This window comes from Musa acuminata, chromosome BXJ1-4 (genome assembly GCF_036884655.1).
Source record: "Musa acuminata AAA Group cultivar baxijiao chromosome BXJ1-4, Cavendish_Baxijiao_AAA, whole genome shotgun sequence".
In the NCBI taxonomy this organism is placed as follows: Eukaryota; Viridiplantae; Streptophyta; class Magnoliopsida; order Zingiberales; family Musaceae; genus Musa; species Musa acuminata.
In genome coordinates this window covers 34,869,495-34,887,332 of record NC_088330.1, presented here as the reverse complement: position 1 = coordinate 34,887,332, position 17,838 = coordinate 34,869,495, and the positions used below count along the sequence as shown (strand labels likewise).

Genomic DNA, 17,838 nt, shown 5'->3' with positions numbered 1-17,838 from the left:
TCAGAGGATCCGTCTGAATTCAATTTAATCGACTTCTCGGGAATTTTTGCTAAAAACTGAGGAAACTTTTGGCCATGGAGTCAAATGGTAGATTTAGAGTTTCTGAGGTATTTACACTTGGTGTTGTTAATGTCTCCAGGATCATATCATGTTGTCTTTGGAGAATGCATTTGGTTGTGTTTAGAATATCTTAAATTCTGATATATGCTTAATTATTCACACATCTCGAGTCTTATATTTTTTTATTAATTTAATTTAATATTTATTAAATAAGATTTTGGCTGTTTGAATTAGGAAGGTGAGTTGGATCCGATCAAAATTAGTTTCAAGATTATCTGAGATTTCACATGCGATTTATCGATGTGTAGATCCTATAAGATTATGTCGTGGGCATTCTCGACAATGATCCCTCTAAGGATCAAGCCAATTCCTGAAGTTAACATTTAAAGACTAGTCGAACCAATCAAACTATTAAGTGAGATCCAGCACGTGAATCTCACAAAATGTGTAGATTAGGATCCTTTTTATAAGTAATTTAAGAATCATTACATCTAAAATCGTCAAGTATTAAAAGGAGACATACGACATTTTAGCTAAGGGAATGGCATAACATTCATCACTCTTATAACCCACATCATCAAATCATATCTTTTGTGGGGTCAGATGGTCGGGCATTCGATCACGTGCTATCGGTTGAGTCTACATGTCTTCGGATCTGGTTATCACTTATCAACAATATGTGGCTAACAGATCGCTAAGATGACCAACCTATCAACCATGTTCAGGCTTATGTGTTTGTCATGTCAACTTCTTCTTATCACTAGCCCTTTACTCTGGAGTTGTTGGGTCATAGAGTTGTCAATCTTTAGAACACATCGATCTTGGCTCTTTACTTGAATGTTGGGCTATTGGTTTTGGAGATATTTAGTTGGATAATGGTGCATAGTAGATTATAGGAGAAGCGTGTTTGAGTCAGATGTCACTGTAGTATGTGGCCACTCGGGGATAGTGCGTATTCAAAATATACATTTGGCTCATATGTTATGAGTCATCGAAATGCACACTTAGCTCATAAGTTGTGTATCGTTGAAATATACATTTGGCCCATAGGTAGTGTGTCGTCGAAATGCACACTTGGTTCATAAGTCATGCATGATCAAAATTCACACTTAGACTATAGTACTTGTGTTGTCAAAATACACACTTAACCATAGGTTATGCATTATCAAAATACACGCTTAGCCCGTTGGCTATGCATCATCGAATGGTCAGTCAGGTGTGCGATGCATAGTCGAACGATCAACAAGTTGGGCGTAGGACACATGGTCAAGCGGTCGGCTAATTGTGTTGAGCAATGGCACTCAAACAATTGACCATCGGGTTGGGTGGCCCCTCCCTCAGTCATTTGGCTAGTTGGCTTCAGATTTGAAGTGGGTATATGAAACATTGGTGAGCGTGTTATCTCTCTCCTCACGGGATTACGAAATGTATGCCCATGTGCACTAATTGTGCCTTGATTTCTGATGGGCACATCGTTTAGGCTGCCTGACAAATCTAAATGGAATTATTGTTTTAATTATCATATTATATATGTGGTGCTCGTAGGAGAGTCCACGTAAGGGTTACGTGCACTGTCAGAGATTTGAAAGATCGTGACAATTTCGATCGCACCTAGCCAATGGCATAGTGCTATGTCCTTATAGATAAAATGTTGGCTAGTTAGATAGTTTGACGAAGGGTCGCTTGAGCACTATAAATAGCCCCCCCGAGCCTTAGCTTCTTTCACACCTTCAAGCTTTTTCCTAAACTTACAAACCCTCAAAGCCTTCAAACCTTTGGACAACTCGCCTTTTTGAAAATCAACTATCAAATGTCTTCTTCGTCTAGCTTATCCCCAATGTTCGACCATGGTCGGGTAGTTCTTCGATCCCATGACCACCATTGGCATCAATTTTCATTACTTCCCCCTCCAATGAAGGGATCAAAGTCATCGTAGCAAAGGAGGCTACTTCTTCGGAGGTAAGTCCCTTGGGTAGTGGGGCCTCATAGGATATGACAAGGTCATATGAGTTGAACTCTTGGATCTCCAATGCTGACATGGTGCATATCAGGGAAGCATTCAATATCCATTCTGAGTTTGAGATAATAACTCCTTAGCTAACACTCGACCCTATGAGTCACATTATTTTTTCTGTACCTCCTTTGATACATTGGAAGTAGGGCTCAAACCCTCCCTCTCATCCCTTTTTTTGGTGTTATCTTGAATGTTCGAAAAATCTCTCGTACCTATATGGCGTCAAACTCCTAGTGCTACTTGGCTACCTTTGTCGAGGAATGTCAAAGGCTAAATTTCTCCCCCTCGTTGTTCCTTATTGTTGGTTTACTTTATGGTAAGTCTCAAAGACTTAGCTTATTTCTTTTCTAGCATGGTCCACAATGAAGATTCAAAATGTGATTTCGATCTTGGAAAGTACTTAGCAAGGTGTCTAGTTTGTCATGATCATGATGGTGTGAGATTAAGAGGAGGATCCTACCTTCCTTGTAACAAGTATAAGGGCATAAACCAACTTTTCTATTTCTAAGAAGAATTACTCAACATCCTTCAATATAAGGCTATTATAATAGATTGGCCCTCCTATTTTTGTCTCTTCATAATTAGCTTTTAACTTATTAGGTGATTTTAAATAAGACTAAGAAGAAATAATGACTTGAGTTAAATTTTTTATTCAAAAAACATATTTGTGATCGCTCAGGACCATTATTACTAATGTGAATCCAAGATTGATTTAGATGCTCCTACGAAGGGAAAGAGATCACTTATCTAAGACTAATTATTATAATAAAAGTCAAGTTGGGTATGACCCCGATGGCAATTTGAAGAATGCATATGCCTTGACGTTTTTTATCTTGAGGTACTTTGAATATATTTAATCTTAGAAGATGTTTAATTATTCTTTTGTATTGGAACTATCTTGAGCCTTATATTTTTTATTAAATTTATTATTTATTAAATTATATTTTGATTATCCAAGTTGGGGAGGTGAGTTAGATCCAACCGTGACTCGTTTTAAGACTATCCGAGGTTTCATTTGCGATTTCCTGATATGTCGGTCTTATAAGACTAAGTCGAAGGTGTTCTCGACAATGTTCCCTCCATCGATTAAGTCAATTCCTAAAGTTAACATTACAAGACTAGTCGGATTAGTCAAACTAATCAGTGAGATTAAGAAAATGAATCCCTCAAATGCATACCTTAGGATCTTTTTTATAGGTAATCTAGGAACTATTACATCCGAGATCGTTAAACATTAAGAGAAGATGTAACATGTTAGATGAGGGAATAGCATAATGTTTACCACTCTTATGACCCACGTCATCCAATTACACCTTCCGTAGGGTCGGAAGGTTAAATGTTTAACCATGTGTGACTAGTTGAGTTTGCATATCCTTAGATCCAACTTTCACTTGCTGACAAGACATGGCTTATAGGTCACCAAGATGATCAACCTATCAACCACATTTGTATTTGTCAATGTCAACTTCTCTTTATCATTTTCTATTAACTTAATTTATTACCAAATAAGAGGAGAGGTGAAATCTCATGAGGAGAGCTTCATATTCAACTTCATTATTTCTGACTTTAAATTCAAACTTAAGAGCATATTCAAAGGTGCATTCATCAAAGCTTATAGGATAAGTAGTTGACCCATCAATATGTAAAATCCATAATTTTATTTCGTGAGGCTCTACTTGAATAGAATGTGTAAACTCTAAGTCAAAATCTACCAATATAATTAGTATCCTTACCCAATATCCCAAACGAATCATTTGAGGAGTTTTCTACCATATAAGGCTTCGAAAGTACTTAACACCTTTGTGGATTTTACAACTTTTCTATTTATGGGTAGCATGGAGACTATTATAATATATTGATCATTGAACCTTTGTCTTGAATTAACACCAAGCTAGCTACTCTATCACTACCATGTATAGGTAAAGTAGCTTTTGACTTGGGAATATATATATATATATATATATATATATATATATATATATATATATATATATCCCATATCCTTTGTCCAATTCATTTTAAAGACAAAAATGCTCATCCCCCGCATTAAAGAATAAAGTTAATCGAATAAATTTTTTTATTAGAAGTGATATATGAGACACAAGTATCTCTTACTTTCAAATTGAAGTGGCACAAGGGATACAAGATACACATGAATGATTCATTCTTCTCTTTCGGACAACATTATTCATTCATTCGGCATATTCTATCTTGAAGAACTCCCAACATGTTTCAGATCGATAAATTGAATCAAATCAACTCCAATCATCCATCTATGTAGGAGGACCCAAAACGAAACGAGCACCTCACGTAATCTGGAGCGAACTCTGATCCGCTCTCCGGGCTGAATCCATAAAAGTCTTCACCTTTGTAACATATTTGCCTTTGGTAGCAATCTCACCTCCACTTTAGTACTGCTTCTCTCTGGCGAGCTCAGTCCATCTTCTATCACTGAACTCCTCTAACCAGTTCACCATATTTGTGGATATGTTCTTCGAATTGGCCCAGCAAATTTAGGCTCCCACTGGAATTGAAGTAGCTTCTCATTTCTTACCTATCTTAGCTCCTCCAACTAGATATGATCCATGCCCGAGTCCAAGCCCGTCACCGAAAAGCCCGCCAAGCAATAAATGAGAAGCAATCAGAAACAAACATATTTTCGGATGATCATGACAAACCTGAATAGCAGAACATCTGAATACTGGATGAAAGAAACATCACAATCTGTTAATTGCATGATGCAGGCAAAAATGAACACTTCAACCCAGGAGATCTTGAGAAATTTTATCGTAGATATACCCATGAATCAAAAGATCTTGTGTTGAAACAAGAAGAACATGTGCTCTTAAGCACAATCGTCGGCGATGAAGCATCTAAATTTTACCCAAAAGATCATGGAGAACTTTCTACATGGGTTGCTAATTTATCAACAATCCTCATCGTGAAACATAGAATTTATGAGTAACTTTTGATTCTGGAGAGTCTCTTACGCTTTCGGCTCTTCCTCTTAGCGGCAGCTTTTTTTTGGACACCTCCTTTGTTAGTGCGACGAAGAGAAAGAGTACTACTACCAGTGGGTTTACCAACTGATGTCCTCTCTCTTCTACCAATCCATTTCAATGGCAATTTGTTGGTCACTTTGGCGATATCACCAGAAGTAATGAGTTCCACTAGTCTTTGAATATTGTCCTGCATTTGTGCAACCCATGCCATGGACAGATCGAGCGATAGAGAGTCGTCCATTGGTTTTCTCCAAAGATCGAGCAGGACCTCTTGAAATGATAAGTACGACAAGGAAGGCAGAAACTCCTTTTTATGTTGGCAGAGAAGATTAACCTTTATAATATGTTTGCAAAGGTTCCCCTGCATTGACCATGAACAATCACAGAGAGCAAACTCTGACCCTGGGTTCCACACCATCCATTCTTGGCCACCATCCTTCTGGCTTAGAACCTTAGCAAAGAGATGCTCTTTATCGTCGAAAGTAACAGCATCGTCTGGAATCTGCAAAGCCCTGTGCCATGAAGTGGATAAAATGTATTCCTCTTTTACTGATGGGAAAGACCCGCTTTCATCTGCATATAGATCAAGCCAGTAACCGGAATGAAGTTCGGTTGTCAGCTTATGAACCAACCAATCCACTCGTTGGAGTGCACCAAGATGGGAGTCGTCATAAACTTTGAGCTTGAGCTTCACATGGTATCCTTCGATAGCACCACATGACTCCTGGCTTGCAAGTGGAAGACTCTTGATGGTTCCAAGCCACATCTCTAACATGAGCACAATAAGTTATGTAGACATAATATAAGCATAAAAGAAGAAATGTATATTAACACATACACAAAAAGGCACGAAAAGTTGATGGCATAGATATCCCCTTACCAATTTTTGGAACCCAAAATGCCTTAAAATACTGAATGAAGGCAGTCTGGTCAATAAAATCCTGAAATAATTCTTCCATAGCATCCATAGGATCTTCTTTAGTCCATATACTGTACATTATCTTGCCCAATCGTTTGTATATTTCTCGCTGAACTTCAATGTGACCACACTTCTTGATCACATTTTTAAGCCATGATCTACGAATACGCCAGAGTGAGAAGAGGATAGGACAGCAAAATATCTCCCTGTAGAAAACTGACTGTTCTAGTGAGAACACTCTATTGAAGTAAAGCTGAAATTAAGAAATAATAAATAACCACCAACTTGCCTGATAGGGTCAATTTCTAGCGCTGGATCATCGATAATGAACCCATAGATATTCCAAACCGAGTCAACAGCACGAATCCTATCTACAAGAGCTTTCATCCATTTAGAAACATCCTGCTTAGTGATGGTTCGGGTTATAACCCAAGCAACAGGCAAAGCATGATGCCTAGAGTCAAAAGCAAGGAGCGTGTACAGTGGATACTGCAAGGAAAAAGAGTTTCACAGCATAAGTAACATGCTTAGCCAGCCAAAAAAAAAATATACAAATGTGATTATATACACCATGTATAAGTGATGTCCAAATCTTAATGCAGTTGAACTAATCCAATCAATCTGGAATAAATTGACATGAGCTGCCAAAATATCAACAAATGCATTGAGTTGATTGGCAATTCAAGCAAATGTATGCATCATCGCACAAATATTCAACCAAGAATTATCATTTAAATACCTTCAGCTTGCTTATGCCGAAAGATGAGTCACATGCTAGAATGCTTTGATGACAGAACCGGATCATCTGCTGCAACTGCCACTCTGTTTGGATCCCTAAAATAAAAGGATCAGTCTCTGAAGAATCCTGGTAGAAGAACACGGATTTCTTATTTTTCTCAACCCACATGCGAATGCTGGCTTGGTCATCCAGATCCAGCTCATGTGTGGACCTTTTAATAATCATCCCAAGCTTCTGGACGTACTGAGAAGCAAGGCTATTCACGCTCGTGTTTGGATCACAATAACGTTGAACACCTTCAATATGTGTTTGCAAAACATTTTCTTCGGGAATGCCAAGATAAATCAGGGACATGGTCTGTTGCTGGATTTCACTGCAAATGTATGGGACTTTCTTGGCACCTGGGCCGATTGCATCACGATCAAGCGGACCATGGCATATAAAACCCGACTTGTTGACATGGCGCCTTTCGTGATATATGATAAGAGCAATCGATGGTCGTGCATATAAGCGCTTGATGGCAAAATGGCACGTGCAGCCACGCATGGATTGCGGCCGAGCAGCACGATTTCTTGTGTTGAGCCTATATCTTCGGCTAGGTAATATGCTTCCCCCCTCTCCATAATTCTCCGGACCAAATGAACACCAATATCTTCAGACAAATAGGTAGCAGAAAAAAATAAAGAATTAGCAAACAAAAAATGAAGCAAGAAAGAACAGAACTTAAACGAAGCAGGGTAACAAAGAAAAGAAAATTTGAGAACTCACAGCCTATATAGGAGGTATTCATCACTTTTACATTCCTTCAGGCTACCCCTCTCTCTCTTCCTTCCCCTCTCGATGTGGAATCGAGTGGGATGCTCTGGGTTCGAGCATTCACCACCGATAAAGGCATCAACCCGGTCATAAGGAACAAGAGCTACATCATCGACGTGGTGCTCAGAGCTTCCGTACTTGGTCCACGTGAGGTCCGAAGCGGTGAACTCCTCTGTTGGAGGATCCTGAACCGGGAGGTCATCAATCGAGTACTTTATCTCCATTCGCCTCCCTCTACCATTCAAGAACAGAATGACCAAGAAAAAATCGGATTGACGGACAGAAAACAGGTACAGGAGATGGTTTCTTTCATCAGCTGAACGGGTTTCTAAACAATATTTCTGCAAACAATGGGGATAAACACTCAAAAATAAGTACAATAGAAATTTTTTGCCGCGAGCCGAAGAGCTAAAGAAAAGGCGACATTTTTCGTGTCTGAACTGAATAAAGACAGCAATACCTCAAAAGCAGAAAAGATAGCAAAAATAAAAACAAAGATGATTATTTTTCATTAACACGGAGGAAATTTAAGCAATATGACAGCAAAACCCAGAGGAATTTTTCATTGGAGATGAATAGCTGAAGAAAAGGGCGACATTTTTAGTGTTTGGAACCGACCGAAGACTCACCAAAGAGCGAAAAGACGCAAAACCAAGCGCTAATTAGGGACGCATTCGTCGAGGAGTAGACGGCGGCAAGGAAGAGAGATCGATTCGGGCTTCAGAGAAGCGTAGTAGACCTTTCAATCGAGAGGATCCTTTGGGCGGAACGAAAAAGGGGCTTAGGGTTTTGCAGAGAGGAGCCACGAAATAAACGAGAGTTAATTCGCGCACCCACATATCGACCTTTCCAGCTACCTGCCTCGTGTCTTGTGGTTCTCCATGGGCCCATCATCGTGTCGAATCAGGTATGGTTCGGGTAAATTTTGATTTTATTTTGGTCGTCCTAGTGGCCGCGATACTAATTCGATGAGCTTGTGGAATCACACGTTATCGGGTCGGGTATAGATCCAAAATTTAAGTTTGATCCGATCAAAATTATATTGAGGAATTCTATCCTAAGTATATATATATATATATATATATATATATATATATATATATATATATATATATATATATAGTGACTTTTAAAAAAATTTATATTTTACGTATTTCATATCTCTCATTTTTAATAATATTTCTAATTAAAATTTTTCAAACCGTCCCTCGAATTTTTTTTGTTCATTATAATGTTTTAATATGTTATAATGCTGTAAAATTTATTTAAAAACACTAAAAAATAATCTGAATGGACTAAAAAACGCCAAAAAAAAATAATATTATAATAATATATGAGAAATGACATATGCACGATAAGATATTATTTATAATATTTTCAATAATATTTAATATATTAATATAAATATTATAAACGTTATTAAAAATATATAAACAAGTCAAATGAAAAAAATATTATACCATTTGAAAACTGATAAAAAAAACTAACGAAAAATTTTGATGAAAAAACTTTTAATGAATATTTTGGATATTTTAAAATTAAATATATTATTTAAAAAAAACATAAAAGAAGGGTATCTAAAATATAAATATTTTCTAAAAAATTCTTGTGTGTGTGTATATATATATATTGAAAGTGAGAAATAGTGCTCTCATAGAACTCTTATTGCTCTAAAATATAAATATTTTCTGATATTATATTTTCCTTTCATATGATTTTGAAAGCTTATTTGGTTATCTTCACGCATCGTCGAAGGAGAGAGAAACGAATCTGCTGCAACCAAGAACGAGCCAAAGCACTTAAGAACACCAAACCACTGGCTTGCGAGGATGATTCAGCAGCCAGATAACGCTTACAGCGATGGTCATGACCAGCGATATCAGGCTGAGAGAAGATACTACAAACAGTTTCCGCTCTTATTCCAGCGAATCCATGCATCGGCAAGCAGCGGCGGCGAGGGCGGCGCAAGAGCCATATACTGCTACGGGTGGCAGCGGTCGCCGCAGTCCTCGTAGATGATGTCGCGGCAGTAGCATTTGGGCGGGAACGACCTGGTGCAGTGGCAGTTCTTGCAGTTGGGGTGGCAGCCTCCGATCAACTCGTCGGTGCACCGGCACTGCGGCGGGAACGACCTCGTACAGAGGCACATGTCGCAGCACGCCCATGGCTTCTCTCCCGCTAATCCCTCTCCGTTTCCTGCACACATATATATAGAGACGTAGATCAACCAGTACACTGAGAGATCGGCTCCAAGTACGTACCTTGGCTGGGGAGGAGGAGGAGGAGGTGAGGGTCTACACGGGCAGTGGAGAGGCTGACAAGAAACACCAAGGCCAGGAAGGTCACCACAAGGCCACTGCTCCTCATCTCCGACACCGACCACTTCGCACTCAGCTGTAAGCTAGTAATGGAGGATCGGAGATGAGGGATTTGGCCAGGCATCAGGCCATTTTATAGAGAACCTCTCACAGCATTTGGAGAAAGGGCATGCATGCGTCAAACGTGGTGGAGAAGGACGCCATCGGCTGGCCGCCACTAGACAAAATATACAGTGCACTTGGGAGTCCTAAAGACAAGAAAGCTTCTACTTTGATTTTTAGTGTGACAGACTTATAATATTCATGCTTGTCCGGGAAAATATTCTCCCCCAATTCTCTGTGCTATGAGAAAACAAGAATCTAAATAAGTTAATTTAGGTTATTTCGATCAGCTGATTAGCTTCGGTCTAACTCAAATTCAAAGATGAAATATGTGTGTCGTGCACTATTTAAGACATCTCAAGATTGTTAGTGTCATTGAAGTATCATTTACTTGTTTATCATAATGATAATTTTAGTTGAGAAAGATTTTAATAATTTAATTTATCGTAAAGTGCAAATGATAATGATAAAAAATATTTTATAAAATATTCTAAAATTAATCTATTATAAAAAAAATTAAGATTAATAATTATTTATTAAAATTATTTTACTCTTATTAACTATTAATTTAAGTGTCGAGTGAATCTCATCTAACCTTAGTCTTTATATCAGTCGATCACGAGTAAATATTTGAATTTTTTTTAATCATATTAAATTTTAAATTAAATTAATCTAAATACTATAAATATTCATGCAATCAATTATAAAGATAAATTATTTAACAGTCTAAAGTTGTGGGGGATCAAAAACATGTGAAGAGAAATTATTTGACAGTAAGCCTTCTTGTTGTAGTGTCAGAATGAAAGAACAAACCCCAACTATATTTCTCTCTCTTCTCTCTTAATATTTCCATGTGTTTGCTTTATCCTCTTGCATTATATTAAAAATATATATTTATAAAATTGTTTAACCTCTGCATTGTTCAATCAATTCAGACATCAAGAAGTACTGCATAAAAAGAATTCAGATCAGTGTTGCCGTTTCCAAAGTCATGCGGTATTCCCGAGAACTATTTTCTTATGTTCAAACTCTCGAGTCTGCAGCGTCGTCCTTATCCAAATGCCAACTCCGACGAAGTAGGTCACGCACGTTCTCAGATGGAACGCGGTCGACAAACTCTTGTCGTCTTCGACCCGAGACCATTAAATCCAAGGAAGCTCCACGAGATCACGGCGGAGCAGCGTGAACAAATGTCGGGTAAAAGCATCTTTTTCTGGTTTTGCTGGTTGGAGGATATGATCTTAACGACGGACAAGGAACGATCATGGTGGACCGGAGGTGCTCCTTTAGAACCAGCAATTCAAAGATAAAATACAAAGCGTATGCATAATATGATTATTATTAGTCAACCTTTATGTCATAATTGGGAAGTAAGATTGACCTACTTCCTGATCCGATCCCATTATGTAAGATTGACCATACAAAAACTCGGATAATTAAAATATGCATCAGATTAGGTTAAGCTATGAGTCTTTGTCATGCTATATCATCGTTAGCCCCTCCACACAGATCGAGATTAGGAGGAAGATTTCCCAACTCGATCTTTCCGAAGTTTAAGTTAGCCGTGAGTGGAATGAGAGTGAGTTGAATGTGCGAAAAGTCCTCTCCCGATGCTAATCTGGTGGTGGATTTTTATACCTACACCCAAGGGGTTGGTCGTACCTAGTTCATTAATGACTGTTGACCCCTTAAGCGGTCGGCCCATATCTTTCGTGCGAACGTCGGTTGGCTTGCACGGATCAACGCCTTGCGACGTTGTCCCGAGCTTTTCAAGGTAGTTTCGTACCCAACAGTACCATCCCAAACTTTTCGAGAACAGTTCTGTATCGTGCGGTGCATCTTGTACGATTTTGTATGATGTGAGAGGATGGTCGTCTGAGTTCGAGGTGTCATGCTGACGTGGTTCGTTACATCAACTTTAAAGCTTCACGTCGGTGCTGTTGTGGCTACGGACTATTGCCAAAGGATGTGCTACCAAATTGTGCTCTATCAGTTACGGATAGATTGAATAAAAATACTAAAATTCTATGGAGTCTTCGACACTATAATTTCTTATATTAGACATATTTCTAGTATTATATGATAATATCCGGATTAGTCTAATTCAATTCGAATACATAAAATATCTTATGTGATCTCAGAAAAAACTTCAATACTCAGTTGGAAGGTTGAGAGAGACTCAAATGCTTATTTTAATCCCGACTTATATAAAAATTAAAATCAAACAGATTTTTCAATATGATTTTTTTAACACTCAAATTAGTGATAAAAATAAAAAAAATAATTTTAATAAATAGTAATGGATCTCTATCATAAGTGGTTTTTTTTATAATAAATTAATTAAATAAATATTTTATAGTATAGATGGAATGGTAAAATATATATAGCCGAAGTGGCATTGACTGTTCTCTCTCCCCAAACGAAGAACAACGCTGCCACCGAGCTCGGCACCGCATTCATGATCCCTCCGACACCTCCATGTGATGTTGTGAAGGCTCCACGCATCCACCCCTCCTTCGATGTCTCCTCCTGCTCACACCCCAAGTTTGCAGGACACTCATCCTCGTCCTCATCCTCATCGACTTTCAAATCCACAGTGACAGTATAGTTCTTAAAGTCTCGCAGGAGGGACTCGACTCGTCCTGTTGTGGCCGTCTTGATGTTCAATAGTTACTGATAGCCTCCCTGCTGCCAAGAACACACTACATTCCCTCTCAGCGATGTGGTATTTTGAGTATCTGCTGTTAAAATCCAATCGATCGAGACGATCTAACCTACTCTGTGATTCAAAGAGAATGGGCACAGCAGGCAACTTTGACTACATCTTCAAGACGCGGACATGTTGGTGCTCGTGACAAGTCTATGAGCAAAAAGATCTCACGAGTCACGACGCCGACAAGACTTGTGAGGCCGACAGTTAAGAAGAGAGAATCTTTTGCACTGATATCTACAGCCACAAAAGCTGACTTTTTGTATTAGACCGCCCGATAAAGTAAGAAGAAACTCGACAATGGCCAGAGAGTAGGTCAGGGTGGGATATTAAAGAGTTCCTCCGACGAAGAGAAAGAGGATAAATAGATATTTAGATGCCATGAAAGAGATCACCCGCGTCACTGTCACCACGTTTAACACGTTCATGCCCTTCTCCCGAAAGCTGTGGCAGGTTCTTCTCCATAAAGAGGCTTTGATGGCTGAGTAAATCACTCATCCCAGGCTTCATCTCTAATCCTCCATTACTAGCCACCAAGTTCTTGGTGTGGAAGATGAGGAGCGCTGGCCTTGTTGTGGCCTTCCTGGCCTTGGTGTTTCTTGTCAGCCTCTCCGCTGCCCGAGAGGACCCTGATATCTTCCTGCCAAGCCAAGGTACTTGAAGCAGATCTCTCAATGTTTCTTGTGGTGTACCGGCTGATCTATATCTCTATATGTACGCGCGCGTGTGTGTGTGTGTGCAGGAATCGGAGAGGAGGTAGGGGGAGAGAAGCCATGGGCGTGCTGCGACAGTTGCTCGTGCACGAAGTCGATCCCGCCGCAGTGCCGGTGCACCGACCAGTTGATCGGAGGTTGCGACCCCAACTGCAAGACCTGCATCTGCACAAGGTCGTACCCGCCCAAATGCCGCTGCTACGACATCATCAACGACTACTGCGGTGAGCGATGCAACCCGGAGCAGTAGCGCCCCCGACGGCCGCTCCCCGCAGCTTTCGTGCCGCCGCTGCATGCGTGATGCATGGATTTGCTGGAATAACAGAGGAGATTGTTCGTAGTATCTTCTCTGCACCTGATGTCGCTGGTATAACCTTCCGTGTGAGTGTTATCCGGCTGCTAAATAATTCACGCAAGGCAGCGGTTTGGTGTTCATTGGTGCTTTGTTTCTCCAACACCGATGTGTATGAAGAAAATTACCGAGACCTAACGAATGCTTAACCTATTCATTTTGATCAAACATACAGACAAATAAGCTTACACAATTATAAGAAAGGAAAATAACATACAAGATAGGGAGAACGTGGCTCGTCTCGTCTACATTAAATTTGATTTGACAGGGAAATATTTATCTCTCGTCGTAGGTCAGATACGTAAGAGACAGAGCGGACATGTTCATCTCATCTATATTAAATTTTATTTAATGGGAAAATATTTATCTCTTATCGTAGGTTAGATACGTGGTTGCTCCCTCACGACACATTCGTTAGAGAGAACATGGGCTCAGGACAAAATAAAAAAATTATTATTAAAAAATATTTTAGCAAAATAATCTTATAAAATGTAAAGAGGAAATTAACATTTTATATTAGAGAAGATTTTTACAATACTTTTTTTAATGATCTCATAAGCTTTTAGAGACTTTTTATTTATATTAATTTTTTATTTTTAAAATTAATTAACTAACTATATAAGATAATTAAAAAAAATAAAAAATAAAAGTAATAAGTAGGTAATTTTACACATTTATTTAGTGTTTTTCTTAAAATTAACTTTATTAATTTTTTAAAAGTCTTATTTTTCTTGTTTTATATTAATCCACCCTATTTGAGAAAAACTCGTTCTCGAGTTTATGTCTGATATAATAAATTCCCATTTGAAAAGTAATAATACAATTATACAACAATAAAGATCTTTGAGATTTCCTAGTGATCTAATAAATCATTCGTATAAGCATTGTTATTGATTTTCTTTAAAATATTATAGGGATCATATTTCTTCAGCTTGAATTTGTTGTGACTATAGAGAAATCTCTATTTTCTTTAAGACATTATAGGGATCATATTTCTCCGGTGCTTATCAATTGCTTCCTTGTACTTGTATTAATAGCTTCAAACTTCTTCTTCACTTTAGTTTAGATTGATTGTTTTTGTTTAGTTATATTGTTAGCTTGCTACACTCATTCCAGAAATTTTTGGTAGGCAAACTAAATCTAGAGTATACTTTGACACTTTTGTATAAACAATAAAAAATGGTGACACTTTGATAAAATTATAAATTGCGTTGTTATAAGCAAATTCAACTTTTGTGAGTACAAAATCTCATTATCTTGGTTTATCATCACAAATGTAACGAATCGAGTTTCCAAAAAGTTATATTAGTTACCTCCATCTAATCATCAATTTGTGCGTGAGCTATGCTGCTAAACTCCAAACTTGCGTTAAATATTTTCCACAATGCCAACAAAAAAATGAGATAGGAATTTAGAATCTCTATCAGAAATGATTGATTTTGGTACCCCATATAGGTGTACAAATTCTTGTAAGAATAGCTTACAACATGATATGAAATTAGCCATCTTGGATAATTGATCCACGTCACAAACATAAAATTAATTCCCTTCTAAGTTCTTAGTAAGTCTAATATAAAATCCATTGATAAATCCTCCTAAATGCCTTTTGGAATTAGTAACGGCATATATAAATTAGTGTTTTGCGATTAGCCTTTTGTAGTTTGAGAAGCCAAATATTTTCTTACAAAATTACCTACATCCTTTTTTAATTGTGGCCAAAAGTATCTCTCCTCAACACTTGTTATTATTTTTTCTCGCTCGAAATGTTTGTTGAATCATTCTCTATGTAAACCTCGAATAATCTTTTCTCGTAAGGACATCCTCGGAATACATAACTTATTATCTTTGAATAAGTAACCATCATGGATATGAAAATCATCTATAAATTATCTTATCAAATTCTTCTCTCAAAAGAAGTCCTTATTTTCAGCATACAAATCCTTCAAGCATTCAAACCTTATAACTTTATTACTTGGATAAACTAGTAAAGTTGTTATTCAAATCAAAGCATCAGCAACACGATTGGAAGTACTAAACTTGTGTTTGATTACTTAGATAAATTGCTTTATGTAGGAAGCCCATCTTACATGCATCTTATTATGGTTCTTGAAATGGAAGGCTTCATGGTCTAAATATATTGCAAACTCACGCGTAATCAAGTAACATATTTAATTCCGTAAAACTTGTATCACTTACAACTCTTGTTCATAAGTAGACCACTTTTGGCGTGCTTCACTTAACTTATTACTGAAAAATACAAATGGTCTTTCTTCTTTTAAAAGTATTACTCCAATCTCAATTCCGCCGCCGCTGCTTTGTAGTGTCTTTTCTCGACCTGATATCGCTGATTGCAACTTTCTCTGCATGTGTGATCTGACTACCGAATAATTCATGCAAGGCATTGTTTTGGCGTTCTGAGTTGCTTTGTCTCGTGCATAGTTACAGTGAAATCGTTCTTCTTTTGCTTCTCCTTCTACGATATATGAGAATAATGATGCAAGTTGATAGTTACAGAATTATAGGAAATGAAAATAATGACTCATCACACGAAAGATAAGAGGCAAGAACAACATGAGCATGCTCCTCTCCTCGCCGAGGGATCTCCATCGGATCACTTCTCCTAAACCAAGGTTTCTTACATGCATAAGATATTGATAGGAAATACATAATCAACCAATTATCATCTATCACGTCAATATCACATAAGTTCTCCGGAAAAAAAAAGCCCAAATAACTCGATGCCCACATGTCGTTGCTAAACATTCAAAATATAGCTCAGGTCAATTATTGAATTATCTCCCATACGAAATATTCGTAGGAGTCTAAGAGGTAACTCGGGTCAGTTACTAATTACCTCCCTTGCGAAATATTCATAAAAATATTTTTAGAAATCAAAGAGGTAGCTTAAGTTGGTTACGAATTGTTTCCCCTATAGAACCTTTATGGGATATTCCTTCTCTTCGAGGTCAGCATAAAAGCACACCCTTAGCTATAAATTAGGAAGGAAAAAAAAAGAATGAGAAGTACATCTCAAAACTAATTTGAGTATCGGAGAGATAGACTCAAAAGCCTATCTCAATTTCAATCTTTGTATAAGTGATATATCGAGAGGAGATGCTTTATACTTTGGACGATCTCGTGCATATAGAATAGGGCCACATTGTGCTGATCAGAATATTAATAATATTTTTCATAATATTTTTCATATATATATATATATATATATATATAAGTCTAAGTGAACTTCGAGTCAACTAAAACCCTATCTACAACAAAATAAATTATAGATGTTGCTTAGAACAAAAAAACATGTGCATGCCATTGAAAAATCGAATGATCATATCATATAAAAGTATTATATCCATAGTGCAAACCCATGGAATTACAAGGTAACATATAAACCATGGTTATCCTTCCATGTGTAGGGGTAGTTAAATCTTTCCAGGTTAAGGTTCAATGTGCTTATCGAGACTTAAAACTCATCTCATAACTCATAATCATGCTAATTCGATTCTAATATCATTTATCATAATATAATATAATGAAATAATTGATCTATTATCTTGTTAAACATAATCTTATACACAATTATTATTGTCATCTGGATTAAAGGGACTTAATAACTGTTCACTCTTAACTAGTAAAGCGTACAATAACTCGTCATTTAGGTCCTTCACTCTTCGGAAGGAAAAATTGTGAAACAATATTGTGATGTATCTTATCAGACATTTATTCCCTGCATGTTTCTAATCAAGATTATGGTGTGACCCGATGACATTTTTGGTCATCATCTGATAATGATGCTTTTTTCTTTTTTACAAATGATAAGGGATGAAGATGAAATTTGATTATAATTGTGAATAAAGGCGATCTTTTATGTTTTTTTTTATCCCATGTATAAATTCAGGGGATTTGTTTAAAAAATAGAGGGTGGGATACGAGAGGATAATATGTGATGCCAATAAAAAAGAGGAGCATGCATGTTACAACTCGGGCCTCATGACTTTATCAAGTTCATTTAAACTAGATTACTGATGAAAATAGATAAAATAAAATTGATAGTAATATATTTATCAAATATTTATAAGTTAAT

General features: G+C 37.4%; 2 protein-coding genes and 1 long non-coding RNA gene across 3 annotated transcripts; 1 reads left to right on the top strand and 2 right to left on the bottom strand.

The window, feature by feature from the left end:
* Positions 1–4,848: 4,848 nt before the first annotated feature.
* Positions 4,849–8,319, bottom strand: LOC103970968 (uncharacterized). The gene is made up of 6 exons (XM_065176094.1): positions 8,180–8,319; positions 7,503–7,891; positions 6,735–7,386; positions 6,281–6,484; positions 5,957–6,197; positions 4,849–5,844 (listed from the first exon to the last, which is right to left on the bottom strand). The coding sequence occupies exons 2-6, from the start codon at positions 7,772–7,774 to the stop codon at positions 5,030–5,032; spliced, it is 2,184 nt and encodes a 727-aa protein (XP_065032166.1). The 5' UTR covers positions 7,775–7,891; positions 8,180–8,319; the 3' UTR covers positions 4,849–5,029.
* Positions 8,320–9,531: 1,212 nt separating this feature from the next.
* LOC135586067 (Bowman-Birk type proteinase inhibitor 2-like) lies at positions 9,532–9,992 on the bottom strand. The gene is made up of 2 exons (XM_065180626.1): positions 9,812–9,992; positions 9,532–9,746 (listed from the first exon to the last, which is right to left on the bottom strand). The coding sequence occupies exons 1-2, from the start codon at positions 9,990–9,992 to the stop codon at positions 9,532–9,534; spliced, it is 396 nt and encodes a 131-aa protein (XP_065036698.1).
* Positions 9,993–13,096: 3,104 nt separating this feature from the next.
* On the top strand, positions 13,097–13,828 carry LOC103971198 (uncharacterized). The gene is made up of 2 exons (XR_010513008.1): positions 13,097–13,333; positions 13,423–13,828. It is a non-coding gene; the product is annotated as an uncharacterized LOC103971198 (long non-coding RNA).
* The last annotated feature ends 4,010 nt before the right edge of the window (positions 13,829–17,838 follow it).

Coding starts and splice junctions, on each gene's coding strand:
- LOC103970968 (XM_065176094.1), bottom strand. CDS start 7,774: ATGGAGATAAAGTACTCGATTGATGACCTCCCGGTTCAGGATCCTCCA. Junction 7,387..7,502: donor GAATACCTCCTATATAGGCT/GTGAGTTCTCAA, acceptor ATTTGTCTGAAG/ATATTGGTGTTCATTTGGTC. Junction 6,485..6,734: donor TCGGCATAAGCAAGCTGAAG/GTATTTAAATGA, acceptor TTTTCCTTGCAG/TATCCACTGTACACGCTCCT.
- LOC135586067 (XM_065180626.1), bottom strand. CDS start 9,992: ATGCCTGGCCAAATCCCTCATCTCCGATCCTCCATTACTAGCTTACAG. Junction 9,747..9,811: donor CCTCCTCCTCCCCAGCCAAG/GTACGTACTTGG, acceptor ATATGTGTGCAG/GAAACGGAGAGGGATTAGCG.